The sequence below is a fragment of the Canis lupus genome, chromosome 19, assembly GCF_003254725.2.
Source record: "Canis lupus dingo isolate Sandy chromosome 19, ASM325472v2, whole genome shotgun sequence".
Taxonomy (NCBI): Eukaryota; Metazoa; Chordata; class Mammalia; order Carnivora; family Canidae; genus Canis; species Canis lupus.
This window is the reverse complement of record NC_064261.1, coordinates 34568081-34591339: the sequence shown is the minus strand read 5'-3', so window position 1 is coordinate 34591339 and position 23259 is coordinate 34568081. Positions and strand designations below refer to the sequence as shown.

At 35.6% G+C, this 23259-nt stretch overlaps 1 protein-coding gene across 4 annotated transcripts in view; it reads left to right on the top strand.

Moving 5' to 3' along the window:
• DPP10 (dipeptidyl peptidase like 10) overlaps window positions 1-23259 on the top strand; it is a 1271598-nt gene that overhangs the window by 991380 nt on the left and 256959 nt on the right. For all 4 annotated transcript variants that reach the window (XM_025429711.3, XM_025429705.3, XM_025429721.3 and 1 more), the window contains one exon: window positions 3858-3932. In XM_025429711.3, the coding sequence (XP_025285496.1) occupies window positions 3858-3932 (75 nt within the window). The remainder of the gene's footprint in view (window positions 1-3857; window positions 3933-23259) is intronic.

Here is a 23259-nt window from a genome sequence, read left to right as displayed (position 1 = left end):
AAATTCTATATGCACTTTCCTGTAAGTTAATGTTACCTGGAGCTGGGACTACTGCCCCTTTTAGGCAGTGTGACTATTCCATTTACCCTCATTGTACCCATACAGCTTAATTCTGCTACTGCATATCCTGTCCCTATATGCACTTGGATTTGAAACTCTTATTCTCCTATGGACTATAGAGAAACAGAGTGCTGTCTTCCCTTGTCCAATATGGGATGGAGATTATTTTAGGGAACTTGGTTTCTTAACCTTATAGCACTTTCAATATCTACTATGGTACTGGTTACATGTGAATGTTCAATAAAATGTATATTGGTAGAACCAAATGGTACATGCAAATAAGGTACTATAAAATCTTCCCAAGCTGCCTGGAACAATGCATTTTATTTCTCAACTTGATCAAATGTTTTGTCTTCCCCATTTAATTTGTTTAGTTAACCATGTGCATGATTTTCCTCTTTATCCTACCCTGCTTGGCTTTTTTCCCCCCTAACTTGCTTGGCTTTAATTGAATGTTCCTGGATGGTAGACTTGATGCATTTTTATACCCTTTGTGCGTTCCCAGTGTCAAAAAAGGCACTGGTAGGCATTATTGCTGAACATCAATAAATACATGTAGAAAATATTTCTGCATCCTTTTATTTCAATAGTAATTAAGTGATTCTGTAGGTGACATACTAGCATTCTTGGCAATGATAAACCTTTCAAAACACTACTTCAAGGTCATAGCAAGTTGAATCTCAACCAGAACTATACTAATATCTGTAATTAGGGTGAGTGTGGATCAAGGGGTCTCAGGTGCCTGCTAGAAAGAATGAATCTCCCAGACCAACAGATGATCACATTAATGGCTATGCTAAGAGGTATTTATCTGAGACTTATGATGTCTCTTGACTAAGCAGCAGTACCATCAGCAAGTTACTTTGCAGCATCAGTGACCTGCACACAACTCTCTAAATTCAGATAAAGTTCAGCAGCTTGGGCCCCTGAAAAGGTATTGGGAAAATTTCCCAGTTTGTATGCCACTTAAGCTGTAAGCAGTATAGTGATAATTAATAAAGTGCCAGACTGGATAATTGTAGGAACCATAAAAGACACTAAAATTAGTGTTACTGGAGCCACAGACACACCTGTAAACGTGTGAGGTTAATTTGTGTGAGGAGTGTCACATGAGAGGGGATGAAGAAGACAGGGGAGGTGAGATGTTCTTTAAATAATTCAGTTGGGTAAGCTCTTCCATACCATAAAGAAACTCCTGCTAGTGGGATAATGCAGGGCTTATTAAAGGAGTTTTATCCTATATCCTTTTGTTTATGTGTGCTCATCATCTTGACCAATTTTTAGATAATCGTAAACTTCCCCTTACTGTGTTACAGTACACTTCTTGATAGTGTAATATTGAGAGACCTGACCTTATTTTCTCACTGTCACCCTAAATTCTGCACAGACTAGGGGGCACCTGGGTGGCTCAGTCAGTTAAGTGTCCACCTCTTGATTTCAGCTCAGGTCATGATCTCAGGGTCGTGGAATTGAGCCCCACATCCAGCTCCGTGCTCAGCAAGGAGTCTGCTTAAGGATTCTCACTCTCCCTCTCCCTCTGCCCCTCAGTGCCCCCATCCTCACTTACTTTTTTCTCTCTCTCTCTCTCTCTCTCTCTAAAATAAAAACAAGTAAGTCTTTAAAAAAAAAACTCTGTGCAGACCAATTTCCATCTGGTTTCCATACACAATAAGTTAATGACAGAAAAGGAAGAATAACAATGAGGATACCTACATCATAATACTTATGAGAAGGGCTGAGAACTATTGAGAACTACAATATTATAAGCAATTTACAGAGCTGATGAATTGTAGCTCTGTTGTTATTGTTTGTTGTTATTTCCATTATTATTGAGTGAACTTTTAAAAAATGAAAACTAAAATCTTTGAAATGAATTACTGCCAATGATTATTCTGACCATCTCCTAAATGTCTTACACAAAGGCTGTACAAGATAGATGTATGTAGGTTTTATGTAAATAAAACCTCAAAATCTTAGTATTACCCTATAATAGTATTTTCTTCCAAACCACTCCATTTTCTTGGCTTCTGGGCTCAGAGATTAGCTGTGTGATTCCAACAACAAAATTTTCTGATAGCATCTGGTTATCCTACTAGTTAATTTAATTCTAACTACCCAGAATCTGTATACACCCTCCAGGTTAAGGACTGCCCCCAGGTCAGATGCAACCTGCATGTCCCAGGTCTCCAGGCTACCTGGGTTTTGGTCTAGCTTAGCTATAAATTTGATGTTTCTCACAGTCCTCCTTTAGTTTCAATAATTTGCTGAATGATACAGGAAGTGCTATACTTAGGAGTACTGGTTTATTTTAGAGGCTACAAATGAACAGCCAGATGAAAGGTAAATAGCACAGTCTTGTCTATAGAGTTGGAAGGTGCCACCCTTCTGGTATATTGATATATTTACTAACAAGGAAGTACCTTCCAATTTCATTGTTTACTATTTTTATTGAGATCTCATTACCTAGGCATGATTGATTTAACATCATGGACCACGTGACTGTACTCCATCTCCTATCCTTCCACCCGCCCTGACATCCAGTTAGGGTTGAAAGTTCTAATTCTCTAATCAGGTGGTTGGTTCCTTTGGTAGGCAATCCTCATCCAGAAGCTGTTAGCCATCTCCCCCGCCACCTCTATCCCTTGAGTCATCTCATTGGCGTAAACCAAGCATGGTCAAAGGGAACTAATAATTAATTAATTAATATCAAATGACACTTCTATCACTCAGAAAATTCTAAGCATTTTAGGATCTCTATGCAAGGAATCAGGGAAGAAGACTAAATATATATTTTTATATTACCCCACAAAATTCTTTCAAATATTAATTTGTCTGAATTTCTTGTTCTTTCCATTGTGTTTGGGGGGATTCTAAGTATAAAAACCGTTACTTCACTCTTTTTCATTTTTCACAGAGAATTTCTTGTAGAAGTTGACCTCTAAAACGGTGGATGAAATTACTTACATATGCTTTTGTCTGCAAAAACCATACAAAGTAGTTCGCCTAAAATGTATATAGAGTGCATTTTATCTTTAGTTTGTATTTTGTAGGCTTTTGATGCATTAACTCAACTTGTTTGACTTCATTTTAGATCTGAAATTAAATATAATCTTTATCTCAAATAAAATTATTTCTCCACCCTCAATATATTTCTCCTTCACTTTATGTATTTATTTTCAATTCTTATATTAGGTCTATTCAATGATAGAATTATAGGATCAAAATCAGGGACAGTGTAGTTATAATCAAGAATAATCAGTTATTTGTGTTCCATTTTATTATAGGAATATCGTCTAAAGAGTCTCTGTCTTTAATATAAACATCTTCTTTTAAATACAAGTATGCAACCTGTAAGAAAACAAACTTACAAAGACAGCAAATCATGACACCACAGCATGTTACTGTTTCCTTTTTTTTTTTTTTTTGCTTAATCCAACATGCAAATATGAGAACATTTTGCTTATTTATGAAGTCGTGATTTTTTTATTTTTTTCTTCTAATGAAATATTAACATAATCTGTAAGTGATAACATGTAAAAACGATATGCTAGCAAATTTTCTTCTTAATGGAATGCTAATATAGCCTGTTTTTATGTCCATCTGAATAATCATACTTGCATGCATGTATATGCATATTTACAATAGGAATAAACATGCTTATGCCACTGTGTTGTGATGAGAATTGATATCTTTTTAAATATCTACATACCCAAATGCATATTGACATCTCTGTTATTAAGCTTTTCACTGTTTTTATAACTGCCTCTTTTTTTTTTTTTTTTTTTTTCAATTTCTAGGTAACCTTCAAAGCATCAAAACATTCGGTTTCGCCAGATTTAAAATATGTTCTTCTGGCATACGATGTCAAACAGGTAAAGGAGTGATCTTCTTTGAAAAAACAAAAACAAAAACAAACCCTTTTCTTTCGGTGCATTCAGGTAACAAGTCATAGTTTTACTTGGTCATCTACTCATCTAGAAAAAATTTTGCATATCCAATAGCTGCAGGGGGATACTGATAACCAATATTGCATGAGAGAGGTTTGGAGGAAGTAGCTGCCTTCCATACCTGGCTAGCAGGTAGCTGGGGCAGTCTACTACTTATATGTGCTAGTCCTAGTACATCTCTTTTAAAGGAGAGTGTGGCAGGTTGTTTAGCAAATCAGACAAATGGATGCCTTTGCTATTTTCAGGACAGCCTTATTCTAATGTGTTTCATGCATGTATATATGAAGAAATTTCCTGATGGCTCTGCCCTAAGCTGCAGTGTGTATAATGGGAGAGGACTGGTGAAAACACTGATTCAGGTTATGGACAGTAAATTTTTTGGTGGTATTTGAGCACAAGCCTTGTGGTTATAGAAAATTCTGAAAGTGGGTCAAACCAAGGAATCAATTCTGAACAAATAAAATGTTCTAATTGCAATTAGCATTTCATTATTCCATGTCAGCTCTACAGCACACAATTAGAGCAATATGTATGGTTGTTGAGTATTTTGTATTTAGATATAATTTGCACTGTTAAGAAGCAAAGTAAATGTTGAAAGGCAATTCAGCAGATTAGTTTCTGTAGAAAATAAATGATTGGAAACCATTCAAAAAAATTTTATGTCCTTTAAGACAATAAAAATTTATAGACTTAAGGCAAGAGGCCTCATATAATGCATTGAAAGGCTTTGAGCACATAAAATTTCACAGTTCAAAGGACCTTCTAAGTAATTAGTCTTTTGGAGTATACATGTACTGTATTTTTAGATAAATTTATATATTTTTATTAAAAAATAATTGACACTAAAAAACAAGGAGATTATAATCAAAAACATCTTTTCCAATTACAAATCTCAACTTTTTACTTTATTTTCGTCTGCATTATCTCTATTCATTGAGATTCTGAAAAGCACATGTAGTTGCAAGAAAAATACTTGTTTTATATTTTGCTGAAATATCCAAAGGTATTTATATCTACCTCAGGAAACATACAATCAGAGGCAATATGACACAAACACTTATATCTACTATATACAGCATTGTGTGAGGTGTTATAGGAGTAGTAATATTAACAAATAGAGAAAATTTCTACTCAAGATAATCATGTGGGGAAAGGAAGTGTATGATAAGATTTGAAGAGTAAACAGGTAAAGATGATTAAAAAAGCATTCCAGATGGCAGATAACATGGGGCTTCATGGTAGGAGCTTCAAGTCTTTGAGGGATGACAGTTAGTTCAGATTCTCTAGATCACTGGTAACTAACTAACTAACTAATAATAAATAAACCTATATACCTAGTAAAGCCCAAATTATAGAAGATTTTGAATTCCATTTTATTCTTTACAGCTTATACTGACTGAGATAGCCATTTGGGGCCGTTGATGTTTTTACATTTTTAAATGACATTTTTACTCTGTGTGTGGGTCTGGTGTATGTGTTTGTGTATTCATAAACATGTGTATAATGCTCACTAACAAAGATGGAAAAAAGTCCTATAAAATACAACCCCCTAAGCGCATCCACTAAGATTATTTTAATGTATTTTTTTCCTTTTGTCCCCTTTATATGTAAAAGTAGGTAAGTGGGGGTATCATGTATTAAGCATTATTTTAGGCAGGCATTATTATCCTGATTTGAGGGAGGAGAAAAGTTAATCTCAGAAAAGCTGAAAAACACAGAGTTTGATGATTTAGAAATTTATCCAATATCTTTCAATTAGGAAGTCATAGCCATGCACTAACAAATGGACTTATACAATATTTTGTCTTTATTTTCAATGTAAGGCTGATGAGCTGAACCAGAAAAATGTAATCAAAAGCTAGATTCCAACAACTTACAGATTCTCCCTATTGTTGGAACTTAGTTATCTTCAGGTTTTAAAATGTTTTGAAAATAGTTTTTAGTATATTCCTTTTCCTGATTTATACAATTTCTATAGAATGCATTTACATACATGGAATTTCTGAGTGAAACTTATAACATTGTGTAATTGAACTGAAATTCATAATGGTTAACACAAAATAAGCTGCCTTAAAGTGTACAAGTCAGTGGCACTTAGCATAGTCACGAGGCTATACCACCCCTATCTAATTCCGATACACTTTTATCAACCAAAAGAAAACCCCATACACATTAATCAAGCAGTCCCCATGTTTCCCTACGATACCTTTAAGTAATCACCAATCTGATTTCTATCTGTATGGATTTACCCATTTTGATATGTAAATGTAATTGTATGACATGTGACCTTTTTGTCTGGCTTTTTTCTTTTGTGTTTTTTTTTTTGTATATATTTTTATCAGAGTTTGATTTGCCAACATATAGTATAACACCCAGTGCTCATCCCATCAAGTGCCCCCCTCAGTGCCTGTCACCCAGTCACCCCATCTCCCTGCCCACCTCCCCTTCCACTGCCCCTTGTTCGTTTCCCAGAGTTAGGAGTCTCTCATGTTCTGTCTCCCTCACTGATATTTCCCACTCATTTTCTCTCCTTTCCCCTTTAATCCCTTTCACTATTTTTTATATTCCCCAAATGAATGAGACCATATAATGTTTGTCCTTCTCCGATTGACTTATTTCCCTCAGCATAATACCCTCCAGGTCCATCCACGTCAAAGCAAATGATGGGTATTCATCATTTCTAATGGCTGAGTAATATTCCAGTGTATACATAGACCACAGCTTCTTTATCTGTTCATCAGTCGATGGACACCGAGGCTCCTTCCACAGTTTGGCTATTGTGGACATTGCTGCTAGAAACATCGGGGTGCAGGTGTCCTGGCATTTCACTGCATCTATATCTTTGGGGTAAATCCCCAGCAGCACAATTGCTGGGTCGTAGGGTAGCTCTATGTTTAACTCTTTGAGGAACCTCCACACAGTTTTCCAGAGTGGCTGCACCAGTTCACATTCCCACCAACAGTGTAAGAGGGTTCCCCTTTCCCCACATCCTCTCCAACATTTGTTGTCTCCTGTCTTGTTAATTTTCCCCATTCTCACTGGTGTGAGGTGGTATCTCATTGTGGTTTTGATTTGAATTTCCCTGATGGCCAGTGATGCGGAGCATTTTCTCAAGTGCTTGTTGGCCATGTCTATGTCTTCCTCTGAGATTTCTCTTCATGTCTTTTGCCCATTTCATGATTGGATTGTCTGTTTCTTTACTGCTGAGTTTAATAAGTTCTTTATAGATGGAAACTAGCCCTTTATCTGATTTATCATTTGCAAATATCTTCTCCCATTCTGTAGGTTGTGTTTTAGTTTTGTTGACTGATTCTTTTGCTGTGCAAAAGCTTTTTATCTTGACGAAGCCCCAATAGTTCATTTTTGCTATTGTTTCCATTACCTTCATAGATGTATCTTGTAAGAAGTTAGTGTGGCCAAGTTCAGAAAGGGTGTTGCCTGTGTTCTCCTCTAGGATTTTGATGGATTCTTGTCTCACATTTAGATCTTTCATCCATTTTGAGTTTATCTTTGTGTATGGTGAAAGAGAGTGGTCTAGTTTCATTCTTCTGCATGTGGCTGTCCAATTTTCCCAGCACCATTTATTGAATAGACTGTCCTTTTTCCAGTGGATAGTCTTTCCTCCTTTATCGAATATTAGTTGACCATAAAGTTGAGGGTCCACTTCTGGATTCTCTATTCTGTTCCATTGATCTATGCGTCTGTTTTTGTGCCAGTACCACACTGTCTTGATGACCACAGCTTTGTAGTACAATTTGAAATCCAGTATTGTGATGCCCCCGGCTCTGGTTTTCTTTTTCAGTATTCCCCTGGCTATTCGGGGTCTTTTCTGATGCCACACAAATCTTAAAATGATTTGTTCCAATTCTCTGAAGAAAGTCCATGGTATTTTGATAGGGATTGCATTGAACATGTGAATTGTGTCTGGCTTTTTTCACTTAACATAGTATTTTGAAGTTTATCCACATTTCAGTATGGATCAGGACTTCATTCATTTTTTTGTGGTTAAATAATATCCCTTTGCATGAATATATCACAGTTCGTGTGCTTATCCTTTGAGGAATATTTGCTTACTCCCCAACTTTTGGCTTTTCTGAATAGTGGATACATTTATACACAAGAATTTCCTGCATACCTATTTTCAATTTTGGGAGTATATATTGAGGTGTGAAATTACTGAGTAAGATGCTGATTGTATGTTTAACTTTTTGAGGAACCACCCAACTGCTTTCCAAAGTGGCTGCACCGTTTTTTATTCCCACCAACAATATATGAGTTCTAATTTCTCTGTATTCTCACTAATAGTTGTTATTTTCTGTTTTTCTTATTATGAACCATCCTAGTATGTATGAATTGGTATCTCATTGTGGTTTTGGTGTATACCTCCTTAATGACTAATGATGTTGATCATGTTTTCATATGCTTGTTGGTCCTTTGTATTTCTTCTTTGGAGGAATGACTATTGAATTCTTATGCCTATTTCCTTTTATTTTTCTTTTTGGTAGTTGTCCTTAAGAACTGTCTATATATTCTGAACAGTACACTCTTATATCGGACTTGTAAATATTTTCTCCCACTCAGTAGATTATCTTTTCACTTTCTTTATAATGTCCTTTGAGGCATAAATTTTAAAAATTCTGGTTAATGTAATTATCTAAACATAGGCTTTTGGTGTCATAGAAATCCATTGTCAGACTCAAGCTCATAAAGGTTTACCCCTATGACTTTTTTTCTGAAAATGTTATGCTTTTGGTTCTTATATTTAGGTTATTGATTCATTTTGAATTGACTTTTGTAAAGTGTGAGATAGGGGTCCAAGTATAACACAATATATAGGCTCATGCTATATATAGAAACACTGCCTTCCAAAATGGTTATGTTGGTTTATAACTACCATTAGGGAATGTTTGGCCTCTTATATTACCATCTTTACCAACTTAGAACTACATTTTTTAAAAAAGTAATTATTAACTTGATTATCTACTAATCAAATACATGCACACATTCTCTCTCTCCCTGTCTCTGTCACACACACACATACAATCAGTATTAGTTTTATGTTACTATGCAGTAAATTTCCCCGAACTTAGTGACTTTTTAAAAAAAAGCATTTATTGTGCTCAGTTTCTGTGTAATGGAATTTGGAATTGGCTTGGCTGGGTGTTTTCTGGCTCAGGATTTCTCATGAAATTGCAGTCAGCTATCAGCAGGAGCTGCAGCCATCCAACAGCTTGACCGAGGTTGAAGAATACACTTCCAAGGTCTGTCACTCACATGGATGGCAAATTGGTGCTAACTATTGGCATGAGGCTTCAGATTTCTTCCTGACGATGTTTCTAAAATGCTGCTTGAGTGCCCTCATAATATGATACCTGGATGTCCTCAGGATGAATAATACAAAAGATTAAAGCAGAAACTTAAATGCTTCCTTAGGAGTTACCTATTAGGGGTGCTTTGGTGGGTCAACTGGTTAAGTGTCTGACTCTTGATTTCTGCTCAGATCATGATCTCATAAGATGGAGCCCTGTGCCAGGCTCTGTGCAGCTTAAGATTCTCTTTCTCCCTCTCCATTTGCCCCTCAGCTCCACTGCTTGCACTTACTCTCTTAAAAAAAAAAAAAAAATTACCTGTTACTTTCACAGAGCTTTTCTTTTAATTCAATTTATTTTTTTTTTTTGGAAATTTATTTATTTATTTCAGAGGAGGGGCCAAGGGAGAGTGAGAAAGAGAATCTTAAGCAGAATCCGCACGCAGTATGAAGCTCCATGTCATGACTCCACTATCATGATCAGAGCTGAAACCAAGAGTCAGACACAACTGACTGTACCATCCAGGTGCCCCTTAATTTATTTAAGCAACAACAAAAAACAAAAGCAATTTACCCATTTTTCCTACCTCTCAGCTCTATCTCTAGCAGCTACTAATATAGTCTCTGTATCTATAAGCTTAGTTTTTATATTTAATTTTTAAAATATTCTACATAGAACAGACATCATATGGCATGTGTTGTTCTCTTATCAAATTATAATAATGCCCTCAAGGTCCATCCATGTTGTTCCAAATGGAAAGATTTAATTATTTTATGGTTGAATATGTATATATGTGTGTATACATATATATGTGTGTGTGTATATCTGTCGAACCCATCTAGTATATATTTTCAGTTCAGTTAGTGTATTCTTCAAATCTGTAGCTTCTATTTGGTACTTTCTTCTATTCTCTATATCTGTTGAAGTTCTCATTGTGTTCATCCATTCTACTTCTTGGTTCGGTGAGCTTTTTATGACCATTACTTTGATCTCTTCATCAGGTAATTAAGGGTGTGTATGTGTGTGTGTGTGTGTGTGTTTCGTCTTATTCTTTCAATTGAAACATACTCCTCTGTTTATGCTTGATTCTGTTGGTTTCTATATAGTTGATGAAACAGTCACCTCTCACAGTTGACAAGGAGTAGCTTTGTGTAAAAGATGCACTTTGTTGTTCAACCTTGCCTGAGCTCCTGGTTGGCTTGCAAACCTTTGTGCTTGTCCAAGCAGCCTATTGTATTTTTAGACATTCTCAGTAGTTGAGTATGTGCCAATACCTGTCAGTGTCCAAAAAAAGAGTGTATTGGCACCTAGATTCAAGCTGAGTGGAATCTAGACCTCAGCCATCAGCTTTTAAAAAAATATGCAAATATATACAGTTCTGTGGTGGCCCGGCAAATGTGAGACCCCCAGGTGATCTGAAGGTGTATTTTTATTTTCCTTTCTATTATTACTATTATTACTATTACTCTTATTATTAGTAGTAGTAGTTGGCCATAAGAGTAAGCTCTAATTCAATGTGGAAGGAGACTATTAAGAAGAGAGAATTTGGGGGAACCACCTTAGTGGCTGGCTAACTTAGTCCCTTATTTTCTTAGTTTACATGCCAAGTATACTCAGTCTCTCTAGAGCTCACCATATTTTCATCCTTTGCAGTCCAGCATTTTTATTAAGCAGGTCATGTCCAGATCTCGAAAAGCCTCCTCAGACATGGTTCCTTGGTTATAGTTCTTTGAGTATATGTATATATTCATACACAAAATTAAATATATTCAATATATTCATATATACCTATATAAATATAAAAATACATATATACATTTCCTAGGTATATATGTCTTATGTATTTGAATACTGATTTGACTAACATTCCCAGGACATGATTTCAGATTTATTAATTTTATTGTGAATAATGTGTTTATGTATACCATTTATCTTCTGTAGCCTTTGTGTATTTTTAAAATATACATTTGTATAATTCAATTATTAGTTTTATTATCTTTTTTTAAAACATAAGACCAATTTTTTGGCTTTAATTATTTTTTTCTTAAGAGAAAGTTTGAATTTTGTGATAAAATTCATCTTTTACATTGCTGTGCTTTCTTTTGTCTCTAGGCTTAGAAACATGTCCACCAATATGGAAATATATCATTGTACATTTTCCCTTCTTCATAGGTTTTTATGTATATATATATGTATAAAAAATAAAATGGAATAAATATATATTTATAAACAAATATATAATATACATTATATATTTGCATATTTTAAAATATTAAATATATGCATATAACATAGGTATATATATTTATTAAATATGTGAATAGATATATTTATTCCATTTTATTTTATTTTCAACTGTTTACGGTGGTAAGTGATTAAAACCAATCTTCCTAAAAGATCATAATAATGGGAAATACCTGTCTTTTATATAAGTGAACATAGTAATAGTCACCTGGGAAGACCACAAAGGAATATTCTTGTATTATTAGAAGGCCATACAACACAGTCGAGAGATGTGAGCTGTCTCATGGATATGACATGTGTCCTCAGCCTCTGTTTCCCCATTGCTATAATGAAGAAGAAGAAAATATGAATACTTCTCAAACTTACTATCTTGTATAATTGTCTGATATAAAGGGAAAGTCATGTGATATAATTCTGCCTTAAGGATTCTGTGAGAGAGTAACCATAAAGGATCTAGCACTGCTTTTTGTTTTTGTGTTTGGTGTCAGGGTAGCTTGCTTGAGAGTGCTGATTTAGCCTTTTCTCCCAGCCAGTGTCCTCAATCTGAGTCAAATGTCAGTTTAACATAGGACAAATTTAGAAGGTGTTTTTTTTTTTTTTTTTTTTTTAAAGGTCAACAACTGAATTCTTCTGTGTTACCTGTAGGCTTCCATTATTGAAACATGAATCTGTAGGTTACCCAATGTTGAAATGCTTTATTCAGAGCTTGACTTGATACAGTCTTTGTATCTGAAGTATGAAGAGTAAGATCCTTCTTTCTCAGCCCTTTCAAGTTAACTATACTATTTTAACACTTAAATGGTCTACAGTTACAGTGTCAAAAGTCATAAAGCAAGTGTGATTGATTACTAATATAGGTTTATAGACAGTTTTTGAAAATTCTTTATCAAGACCTTCACTGTAAATAAGTAGTATAAAATATAAACCAGAGGGGCACCCAGGTGGCTCAGTGGTTGAGCTTCTGCCTTCAGCCAAGAGCATGATCCTGGATTCCCGGGATCCCACATTGGGCTCCCTGCAGGGAGCCTGCTTCTCCTCCCTCTGCCTATGTCCCTGCCTCTCTCTCTGTGTCTCTTATGAATAAATAATTAAAATCTTAAAAAAAGATAGATTACAGAGTACAATATATTAATCTTCATGTATCAAATTAACATGTTTACTCTGTAAATTTGCACATTAGATGTCAAATATATTTCAAAAAAATAATAAAGAGTCCTCCAGTGGAGGGATGATGTGCTTACATTGTCTCTGGTTTGTGAGAATACCAGGCCCCTAGCATGTTTTCATTCAATCACTCTTATTCTTTCTACTCAGTTTTCCAAACAGGATAAACTGATCTTGTTAGAAAACCTGATTGGGGTCCCTGGGTAACTCAGTCAGTCAAGTTTATGACTCCTGGTTTTGGCTCTGGTCATGATCTCAGGGTTGTGGAATCCAGCCTACATCAGGTTCATGCTGGGCAGGAGCCTACTTAAGATTCTCTCTCTCCTTCTCTCTCCCCTCCTGGCCTTTCTCTCTCATAAAAAGACGTAATTGTCATTCTTCTTAAAATGTTCCCCAGACTTCTTTGGGATAAAGACTAGAAGTCATTGTAGAGACTATAAGGCCCTGCTTTTCCAGCCTCACCTCTCACAGCTTTCCCCTTACTTTCAGCAGTTCTCAGGTTACCTACCATACCTCAAAACATGGTTTTCCCTCCCTCTTCTACATGGAACAAACTCCTACCTCATATTCTCTGTTTCCTATCAGTAACTTTTACTTTATTCTTTAGATGACAATTCAGTCATATTTTTCAACATCAAAGCTGTTCTTGACTTCTCTGACTTGGTCAAATTCCCTCATTATAAGATTCATGGTATGCTACCTCCCCTTTGTAGAATTTATCATAGCTGTATTTGTGTTTAACACAATGCCTGGCCCAGTGTTGCTGAAAAAATAATTTAAAATTTAATGTGTTGAACTAATGAACCAGAACCTTTAGCAAATGTTTCCTTAAAGTGCCAGGTGAAAGTAAGTCACCCATCTCTATGCATTCATGACATCTGATTTATACTTACATCTTCATATTTCTGCCATTATATTGAACACATTCTTTTTATGAGTGTATCCTCTTTTCTAAATTATAAGACCTTTAAGGTCAAGAATTTTTCTTCACTTATTTTAATGCCCATAGAATTTCCTACAGTGAATGGCACATAGAAAACAGTGAGTGTCTGTAAAACTAAAACAGTGATTCTCAGTCTCGGCTGCACATCAAAATCCCCTGGAGAATTTTATTTTTTTTTTATTTAAAAATATTTTTTGAGAGAGATAGAAAGAAAGAATATGTGCTAAGGATGGGGAAGAACAGAGAGAGTGGGATAGAGAGAATCTTAGCAAGCTCTATGCCCAGCAAGGTGCCCAATGTAGGGCTTGACACATAGGGGTCATTGCAGGGTTTGAGCTCATGACCCTGAGATTATGACCTGAGATGAAATCAAGAGTCAAATGCCTAACCCACTGAGTAACCCAGATGCTCCCTGGAGAATACCCTTATTCCTTATAAGTTTTCTTTACAGTGGTTGTTGTTGTTCTTCTTTTACTGGTGGAAATAGAGAAATAAAGGAGCTCCCAAGCTTATCTAATGTATGACTCAGGATTGAAACGATTTTTTTTTTTTTTGAATAGTACTTCTCAATATATGGTCCTAAAAAGCAGCCTTAGAGACTACCTAGGAACTATTAGCTCAAGTTCATGGGCTCTGTAAAGAACCCAACCAAACAGAATCTTTGATTTTGGGGTCATAATTTGTGATTTAATAAGCCACTGAAGTAATTCTGATGCATGCTCAAGATGGAGAACCACCTGTTGAGAGAAACTGATTTTTTTTTTAAAGATTTATTTATTTGAGAGAGAGGGAGCAGGGGAGGCAGAGGGCAAGACAGATTCCTCAAGCATATTCTCTGCTAATCACAGAGCCCCATGCATGGTGCTAATTCACAACCCTCAGATCTTGACCAGATGAAACCAAGAGTCAGATGCTTAACAAACTGAGCCACCCAGGCACCCCAAGAGAAACTTATCTCTTAAAATCCTAGAGCTGTACCTAAGAAAAGACCTAAGTAGCCAAAATTTAACCATTGTACATGACAGTGATTTAAAAAAAAATATATCATTTAAGAAATATTATCTACCATTTTTTTCTGTAATATTTCAAAATAATTTGATCATGGATTTGATGTCCACCTGTTCCTTTCTGACCTTGTACACCACACTCTGGCCTCATTTACTCTTCAAGACTGATGCTTAATCTGTGATGTTATATGTGGCTTAGTGAGGATACATGAGATTTGGAGCAAAATATGTAAGATTGTATTCAAACTATTCATACTTAATTTTTTGTTGAAGTGTAACATGCATACAGGAACATAACTATATTATGGGAATAGCCTGATGAATTTTTACAAACTGAACACATCTTTGTAATGTAATGATTGCTCTGATCAAGAAGCAAAGCACTACTGTGCTCCTTTGTAGGCAAGGAAGACCACTGTTCAAGCTTTTAAGGCTTAGATTAGTTTCATCTGTTTTTGTACTTTATCATATATGGATTCATACATTATGTATATTTTTTTTGCTCAACAATAAATTTGTGAAGTATATCTGCATTGTTCAATAAATGGACAATACCTTGTTCATTTTCCCTACTGTATAGTATTCTGCTACATAGATCATAGTTAATTGCCGATTGGAGTAGATACATATGTTGTGTGTATTTGTGTGTATGTGTGTATAATGGATTTTTATATAAGATAATTTATCTGATCACTCGTTTTCCTATTACCCTGTTTTTCTTTGACAACTAGTTAAAAAAGAGATTAAGTTTAAATCAACATCTTAAATTAAATTAAGAGATTAAGATTCAATCAACAAATTTTTGTTGATTACTAAAATTCTGTCTATTATATGAGAAGTATATATATCAATTTAAACATACCAAAGTCCTTGCTCCTTGGCCAGTGATGTCATTTTTTTACAGAGTTAGGAGACTTAGAAATCTAACTAACCTAAGTGCACTGCCATTTGAGAGCTGGAGCATTATCCGATCTTTCTAGATCCAAAGTCCCTAGTCTTTTGATCATACTACCATTGTGAAAAAGCCCTTACATATATTCAAAGATTTATTCTGTACTCTGGCATAATTATTTTCTCATTCATTTAAAATCATATCAACTGTATTTTAATTAAGTAATTATAAGAAAAATAGTACTTGTATTGCATATCATTATTTGCAATATTCATGTAGCATTTATTATACTTCTCCAGCCTGGTGATTTTACATTTCATTTTTGTAGCTGCTTCTTAGTTGTTTTTTTAATAGTTAACTAAATCACTATGGAATGCATTTTGATGCCACAAATTTGAAAATAATAAAGAAGAATAACATATTACAATGTATGATGAAATCTAGATTTGAAATCTTGATGATCGGAATACTTATAGTTAGGAACTAATAGTTAACATTGCTTATATTAAGCAAAGTTATTCGTGTTATTCTGAGTCATAAGTCATAAATAGTTTAAATATTTAGATCCAGTTTATTTTATGTATTTTCACAGTCTGTTTGAAACTATTGGTCCATTTGAATTATTTAACAATTGCATTTTTAAGCCATCTTTGAAATCAGTAGTGTTTTTATATGCACATTTTTTAAGACAAACAAGTAGAAATGAGTATTTAAACTCATTCTAATTTATAGTTTTCTTATTGTTTGGATTAAAAATACACATTAAATGGACTAATGAATAGTTAAATTAACCATTTATTTTACATTGTTATCTCCCTTATTGTTTCTTATGTTTGAGGTCAGAAACTTTAATTAAATTTACTGTCATTTTGGCATAATTAGAACTGTCCTTTCTGCATGATGGGACTTAAATCTTCATGAGAATAAGGTCTTTTTGAATAGAGTGTTAAAAACTGAGTGAATCTTTTAAATTGTGTCTAATAGAAGGAACAAATCATTTATATATGTGATATACTTGCTGTGTTGGTATCTGTCCTCCAGAATTGATGCTCTGCCAAAGAACAGTATTGTTATCCTCTAGAGTTGGATGCATTTATTTCCATTTATGTTCCTACTAGTTTGTAACTCTGCACACAAGACCCTCTTTATGATAAATATCTACTTTAACTAAGAAGGCATCACTGTAAAATGAATTCTGTATGCACTAGTGCCTAAAAAAGTAACTCGTCTCTAGTGAATTATTTAATTAAATTTTAGCCTTAATACTTCAGTGCTTTACAATTACAGACACATATTTAAGAAGTCTGGGGGAGTGCATGATCTGGTCATGAGATTGTCTAAGCTATTAAGCTTCATACACTTGGGATACACAAATATTTCAAATAATCCTGTTAAAAATAAACTCAGGGAAATTTCATCCTAGGAAAGTGACTCTATTCAAATATATGGGGTTTGGAGTTGACGCTGAGAGTATCCTGCCTCCAGAGTGCAGAGAATGCAACTTCTGTTTCTGTTATAGCTGCTGCTGCCACTAAAATGACTCCCTGGTTAACCTCCTCCTTACTAAAGGAAGATGAAAAGGCATGAAACATATATTATTATTATTATTTTTTTCTTTTTTTCTTTTTTTATTGGTGTTCAATTTACTAACATACAGAATAACCCCCAGTGCCCGTCACCCATTCACTCCCACCCCCGCCCTCCTCCCCTTCCAACACCCCTAGTTCGTTTCCCAGAGTTAGCAGTCTTTACGTTCTGTCTCCCTTTCTGATATTTCCCACACATTTCTTCTCCCTTCCCTTATATTCCCTTTCACTATTATTTATATTCCCCAAATGAATGAGAACATATAATGTTTGTCCTTCTCCAACTGGCTTACTTCACTCAGCATAATACCCTCCAGTTCCATCCACGTTGAAGCAAATGGTGGGTATTTGTCATTTCTAATCGCTGAGTAATATTCCATTGTATACATAGACCACATCTTCTTTATCCATTCATCTTTCGTTGGACACCGAGGTTCCTTCCACAGTTTGGCTATCGTGGCCATTGCTGCTATAAACATCGGGGTGCAGGTGTCCCGGCGTTTCACTGCATCTGTATCTTTGGGGTAAATCCCCAGCAGTGCAATTGCTGGGTCGTAGGGCAGGTCTATTTTTAACTGTTTGAGGAACCTCCACACAGTTTTCCAGAGTGGCTGCACCAGTTCACATTCCCACCAACAGTGTATGAGGGTTCCCTTTTCTCCACATCCTCTCCAACATTTGTTGTTTCCTGCCTTGTTAATTTTCCCCATTCTCACCGGTGTGAGGTGGGATCTCATTGTGGTTTTGATTTGTATTTCCCTGATGGCAAGTGATGCAGAGCATTTTCTCATGTGCATGTTGGCCATGTCTATGTCTTCCTCAGTGAGATTTCTGTTCATGTCTTTTGCCCATTTCATAATTGGATTGTTTGTTTCTTTGGTGTTGAGTTTAAGAAATTCTTTATAGATCTTGGAAACTAGCCCTTTATCTGATATGTCATTTGCAAATATCTTCTCCCATTCTGTAGGTTGTCTTTGAGTTTTGTTGACTGTATCCTTTGCTGTGCAAAAGCTTCTTATCTTGATGAAGTCCCAATAGTTCATTTTTGCTTTTGTTTCTTTTGCCTTCGTGGATGTATCTTGCAAGAAGTTACTGTGGCCGAGTTCAAAAAGGGTGTTGCCTGTGTTCTTCTCTAGGATTTTGATGGAATCTTGTCTCACATTTAGATCTTTCATCCATTTTGAGTTTATCTTTGTGTATGGTGAAAGAGAGTGGTCTAGTTTCATTCTTCTGCATGTGGATGTCCAATTTTCCCAGCACCATTTATTGAAGAGACTGTCTTTCTTCCAATGGATAGTCTTTCCTCCTTTATCGAATATTAGTTGCCCATAAAGTTCAGGGTCCACTTCTGGATTCTCTATTCTGTTCCACTGATCTATGTGTCTGTTTTTGTGCCAGTACCACACTGTCTTGATGACCACAGCTTTGTAGTACAACCTGAAATCTGGCATTGTGATGCCCCCAGATATGGTTTTCTTTTTTAAAATTCCCCTGGCTATGAAACATATATTAATAAAAAATATTAATGTCAATTTCTATCCATTGATCGATCATTAAAGAGAAGAGTCCTAGAAGCGAGAAGTAAGGGAGGGAGAAAGAAGGAAACCTAAGCTTTGGAAAATAGTATTTGCAACTCTTCTCTTTTTGCAGTAGCTGTCAATGTATTTATTTATCAGTTTAGCACTAATTCAGATGCATCAGATCTATTGTCCTTTGTTTTTGAAATAGTATGTTTATTATAGGTATTCTGAAAATTCTGAAATATACAATGATTACAGTGCCTGGTTTGAGAAATACTGTATTAGCAAAATGCTGTCATACTGTTAAGATCATGTTCTGATGACCCAATGCCCTGTAATCACTCAAAAACTTAGTAGTATAAAACATAAATTTATTATAATTATGGACTCTGTGGGTCAGAAATTCTGGAAGGGCTCACCTGTGCTATTTCCACTTGGGCCTTCATATGTGATTGCTGTCAGATGGTACGTTGGGTAGGGCTGCAAGATGCACTATGTGCTGATAGGGTGGTCAGGTGGAGTACCTGGGGCTGATAAGCAGAAGGCTGGGTCGAAGGAGAGGAACAATGTCCAGAGGGGAGGGATAGTCCTGCAGGGAGCCTCATACCCCCGACCCCCTACTCCTGAATCTTCTACAACTGAATTGCCCAGCCTCCGATGCCTCCAGGTCTAGCTTATACCCTTCTCCATGGTGGCACCTTAGCCCATAGGCCTCCTAGAGTCTAGACACTCATGTATGGGCATAGCTGCTGTTGGGCACCAACTAGTGGTATACGTCTAGGCAGATGAGGCCACCATACTGAGTGCCCAGGCTGCTCTCCCCACCCTCATCACCGTGTGGCTGCCACTGCTAGGCCAAGGCCACAAGGCTATGTCACATCACCATTCCTGGGCCAGCACCCACCCCACTACCCTCAGCTTCCACCATCCTTGGCCCAGTCCATCCTGGCCTGCCTGTATATGGATTTGTTTCAGTGAATGTATGTATAGTATCCTAAATGTATTTTCTTTTTTTTTTTTTTTGACTTTTTCTTTTTTTTTTTTAAAGATTTTATTTATTTATTCATGACAGACACAGAGAGAGTGGCAGAGACACAGGCAGAGGGAGAAGCAGGCTCCATGCAGGGAGACTGATGTGGGACTCGATCCCCGGACTCCAGGATCACACCCCAGGCTGAAGGCAGCACTAAACCGCTGGGCTACCCGGGTTGCCCTTCTTTTGACTTTCTTTGTTTCTTTTTTTTTTTTTTTTTAAGATTTTATTTATTTACTCATGATAGAGAGAGAGAGAGAGAGAGAGAGAGAGAGACAGGCAGAAGGAGAGGCAGGCTCCATGCTGGGAGCCCGATGCGGGACTCGATCCTGGGACTCCAGGATCACGCCCTGGGCCAAAGGCAGGTGCTGAACCACTGAGCCATCCAGGGATCCCCTTCTTTTGACTTTCTTAATAACATTTTCTCTTTTCTCTAATTCTTATTGTAAGCATAAATAATACAAATATAACATATGTATTGTCTGTTTCTATTATTGATATGGCTCAGGCCAACAATGGGCTATATATTAAGCTTTTAAGGACCTGAAAGTTATGGGGGATATTCCCCCTGGCAAGGGTGGGCACCTCTAACTCCCACAATGTTCAAGGATCAGCTGAATTTCAGGTATACAGCATAATGATTCAATATTTTTATGCAAAATGATCACCACAAAAAGTCCAGTTAACTAGTTATTTTGGTAAATCCAGTTAATTCACTTATTCTGATAAACCAGTTTTAAATAAATAAAGGAATACTTATCAAAGATTGGAATGAGCAGGCTAGAATGAAAATTTGATTCAGTAAACACAAACTTGGTTAGAATAAATGTAAGCGTGTGTTTTAGAACAAAAATATAATTCTTAAAATATAGGATAAGGGATACTAACTGAATGCCAATTTAGATATTTTCATTGGCTATAAGCAATATGAACATAGATTATCATGTGAACTCTAAATACATTGATATATTTTTAGGCTGAGTTAATAAAATTAAGCTCCCTAAAACTGTGGTATTTGGTGTGCTATAGCCACCGGCTACATGTGTCTATTGAACCCTTGAAATTTGCTTATTCCAAATAGAGGTGTACCATAAGTGTAAAATACTCCAGATTTTGAAAGTTTGGTAAAAAAGGAAAAATGTAAAACATTGATAATTTGTCATATTTATGAGAGATTAATATTAATTAATGTTTTTGATACATTGGATTAAATAAAACATATTACTTTATTTCACTTATTTCTTTTTTTTTTGTAAATATGGCTAAAGAAATTAAACTTATACATGTAGGGATTGCATTATAGTTCTGTTTGGTACTGTTCTAGAACACATGAGGTTCTAAATCCCAATTAAAAGACACTTGAGGGCAGCCCAGGTGGCTCAGTGGTTTAGTGCAGCCTTCAGCCCAGGGTGTGATCCTGGAGACCTGGGATCGAGTCCTTCAATCCTGCATTGATCCTTCGATCCTTCCTGCATGGAGCCTGTTTCTCCCTCTGCCTGTGTCTCTCTCTCTGTCTCTTCTCTCTCTCTTTCTGTGTCTCTCATGAGTGAATAAATAAAATCAAATAAGTAAATAAGTAAATAAATAAATAACAGACACTTGAGATGCTGTACCCAACCAGACACTGTGTAAAAGGAGACAGTCATAATTCTCCAAGATTTAGAAACCATAATGAAGTAATTAGATATCTATCTGTGGAAGGAGAATTCTTGGTAAAATATGAGGCAAATAATAGATATTATGAGTGTTAAAGGACTGTCATAGAGAATAGAAATTAGATGTATTCCTTAGTGTAGAACTACAGCTAGTGTTATCAGATGGCATCAGGAAGGACAGATTTTGACTCAGCATAAAGAAAGTCTTTCTAACAGTTGCTTGTTCAACAATACAAGGGCCAGTGTCAGAGAGAGTATACCTACTTTCTTTGAAATTTTTAAAAAAGGTGGATGGAGGGATCCCTGGGTGGCGCAGCGGTTTGGCGCCTGCCTTTGGCCCAGGGCGTGATCCTGGAGACCCGGGATCGAATCCCACGTCGGGCTCCTGGTGCATGGAGCCTGCTTCTCCCTCTGCCTATGTCTCTGCCTCTCTCTCTTTCTCTCTCTGTGACTATCATAAATAAAATAAAAAAAAAAAGTTAAAAAAAAAGGTGGTTGGATAACTATTATAAACGTTGTGCAAAGAAATTTTAAATTGTTTTAAAAGCTAGATAGGTAAACTCTATTGGAATAGGTTGATTTCAGTGCCTCTCTGAGAAAAATAATAGTTAATCTTAGAAAAAATGATAGTTTTCCCTCTGAAACACATTATACCATAAACATGGAGGAAAGAAAAGTTTGGCTCTCTGGTTAATATGTCGTGTTTGAAATTTTGCAGATTAAATACTCCCTGATTTTCCTTGGTACAGATTTCAACCAAAATCAGATTTACTTTATTTTATCCTATTTTGAAAACAAATAGAAGATAATGTTTTATAAAACAGTAATGATAGTTATTCTTACTAGAAATAGCAAAAATAGACTGTGCACACATAGAGAGGAATCCACAAGTGGTGTTTTCTAATTATACCAGGAGACAGTAATATTACGATTTCTAATTGGAATTTACACCAATTAACTTCTCATTGCTTTTATGTTGCCTATTTAAAAAATAAAAACAGTTAAAGATTGTGTGTTAGTAAATTAACCAGCTCAAAGACAGTATGTGGTGAAGGGGGCCTCTTAATTAGCCAAATGGAAAGGACCTTAGCATTTCAGCATAAAGAGGGAGTAGAGAATATAATTAGAGTAATGAGGCCATGCATTTTTGAAAATGACCAAGGCTTATTGTCAGAAAATTGAGACTTGATTTTTAAGAGCAAAAATGTATGTTTATATATAAGACTTAATCCAGTGTACCTGAAACATAATGAAGAATTATATAATTGTATTTAGCTTCACTTACTTGTATTTAATTATGTTTAATTTAATTTGATACACATTTTTCTTCCCTGAGCTTTTGAGATTATTTAAGGCTCTAACTGGAGCTTAGTTTGTGTGGAACCCCTACTACATTAAGTACCTTGCAAGCATACATGGCTGCCATTTGTTTGTTGAATAAATGTATGGCCAGGGGAAGGAGGGACCAAAGCTCATCGCTCAGGGAGAGAAGATGCATTCTCTGCCTCTTCTTCTTCTTCTTCCCCAAAACTGTTTCTTCTTTTTAAAAAGTTTTCAACACCCTGTCTCAAAATAAGATGTACTTTAGAGATGATGACAAGCCAGTAGTATTCATGTGAAATTTGATCTTCATAAAGAGATTAATTAAATAATTGAAGCTCTTCACATATAATTTTTCACCTTAAACTAGTTTTATCACATATAATTCTGCACTCAAATTTATGAATAGTGTCTGATTGACATGATTTTAATCACTTTTTTCTTTTTGAATAGGAAAATGCCTATGATATTTCAAATGCAGAAACATTAATAATTTCAGCATAATGATATCACTTTGTCATGATTACTCTTCCTTATATATGGAATTGAGGAACAAATTTTTATTTATTCATTTTGCAG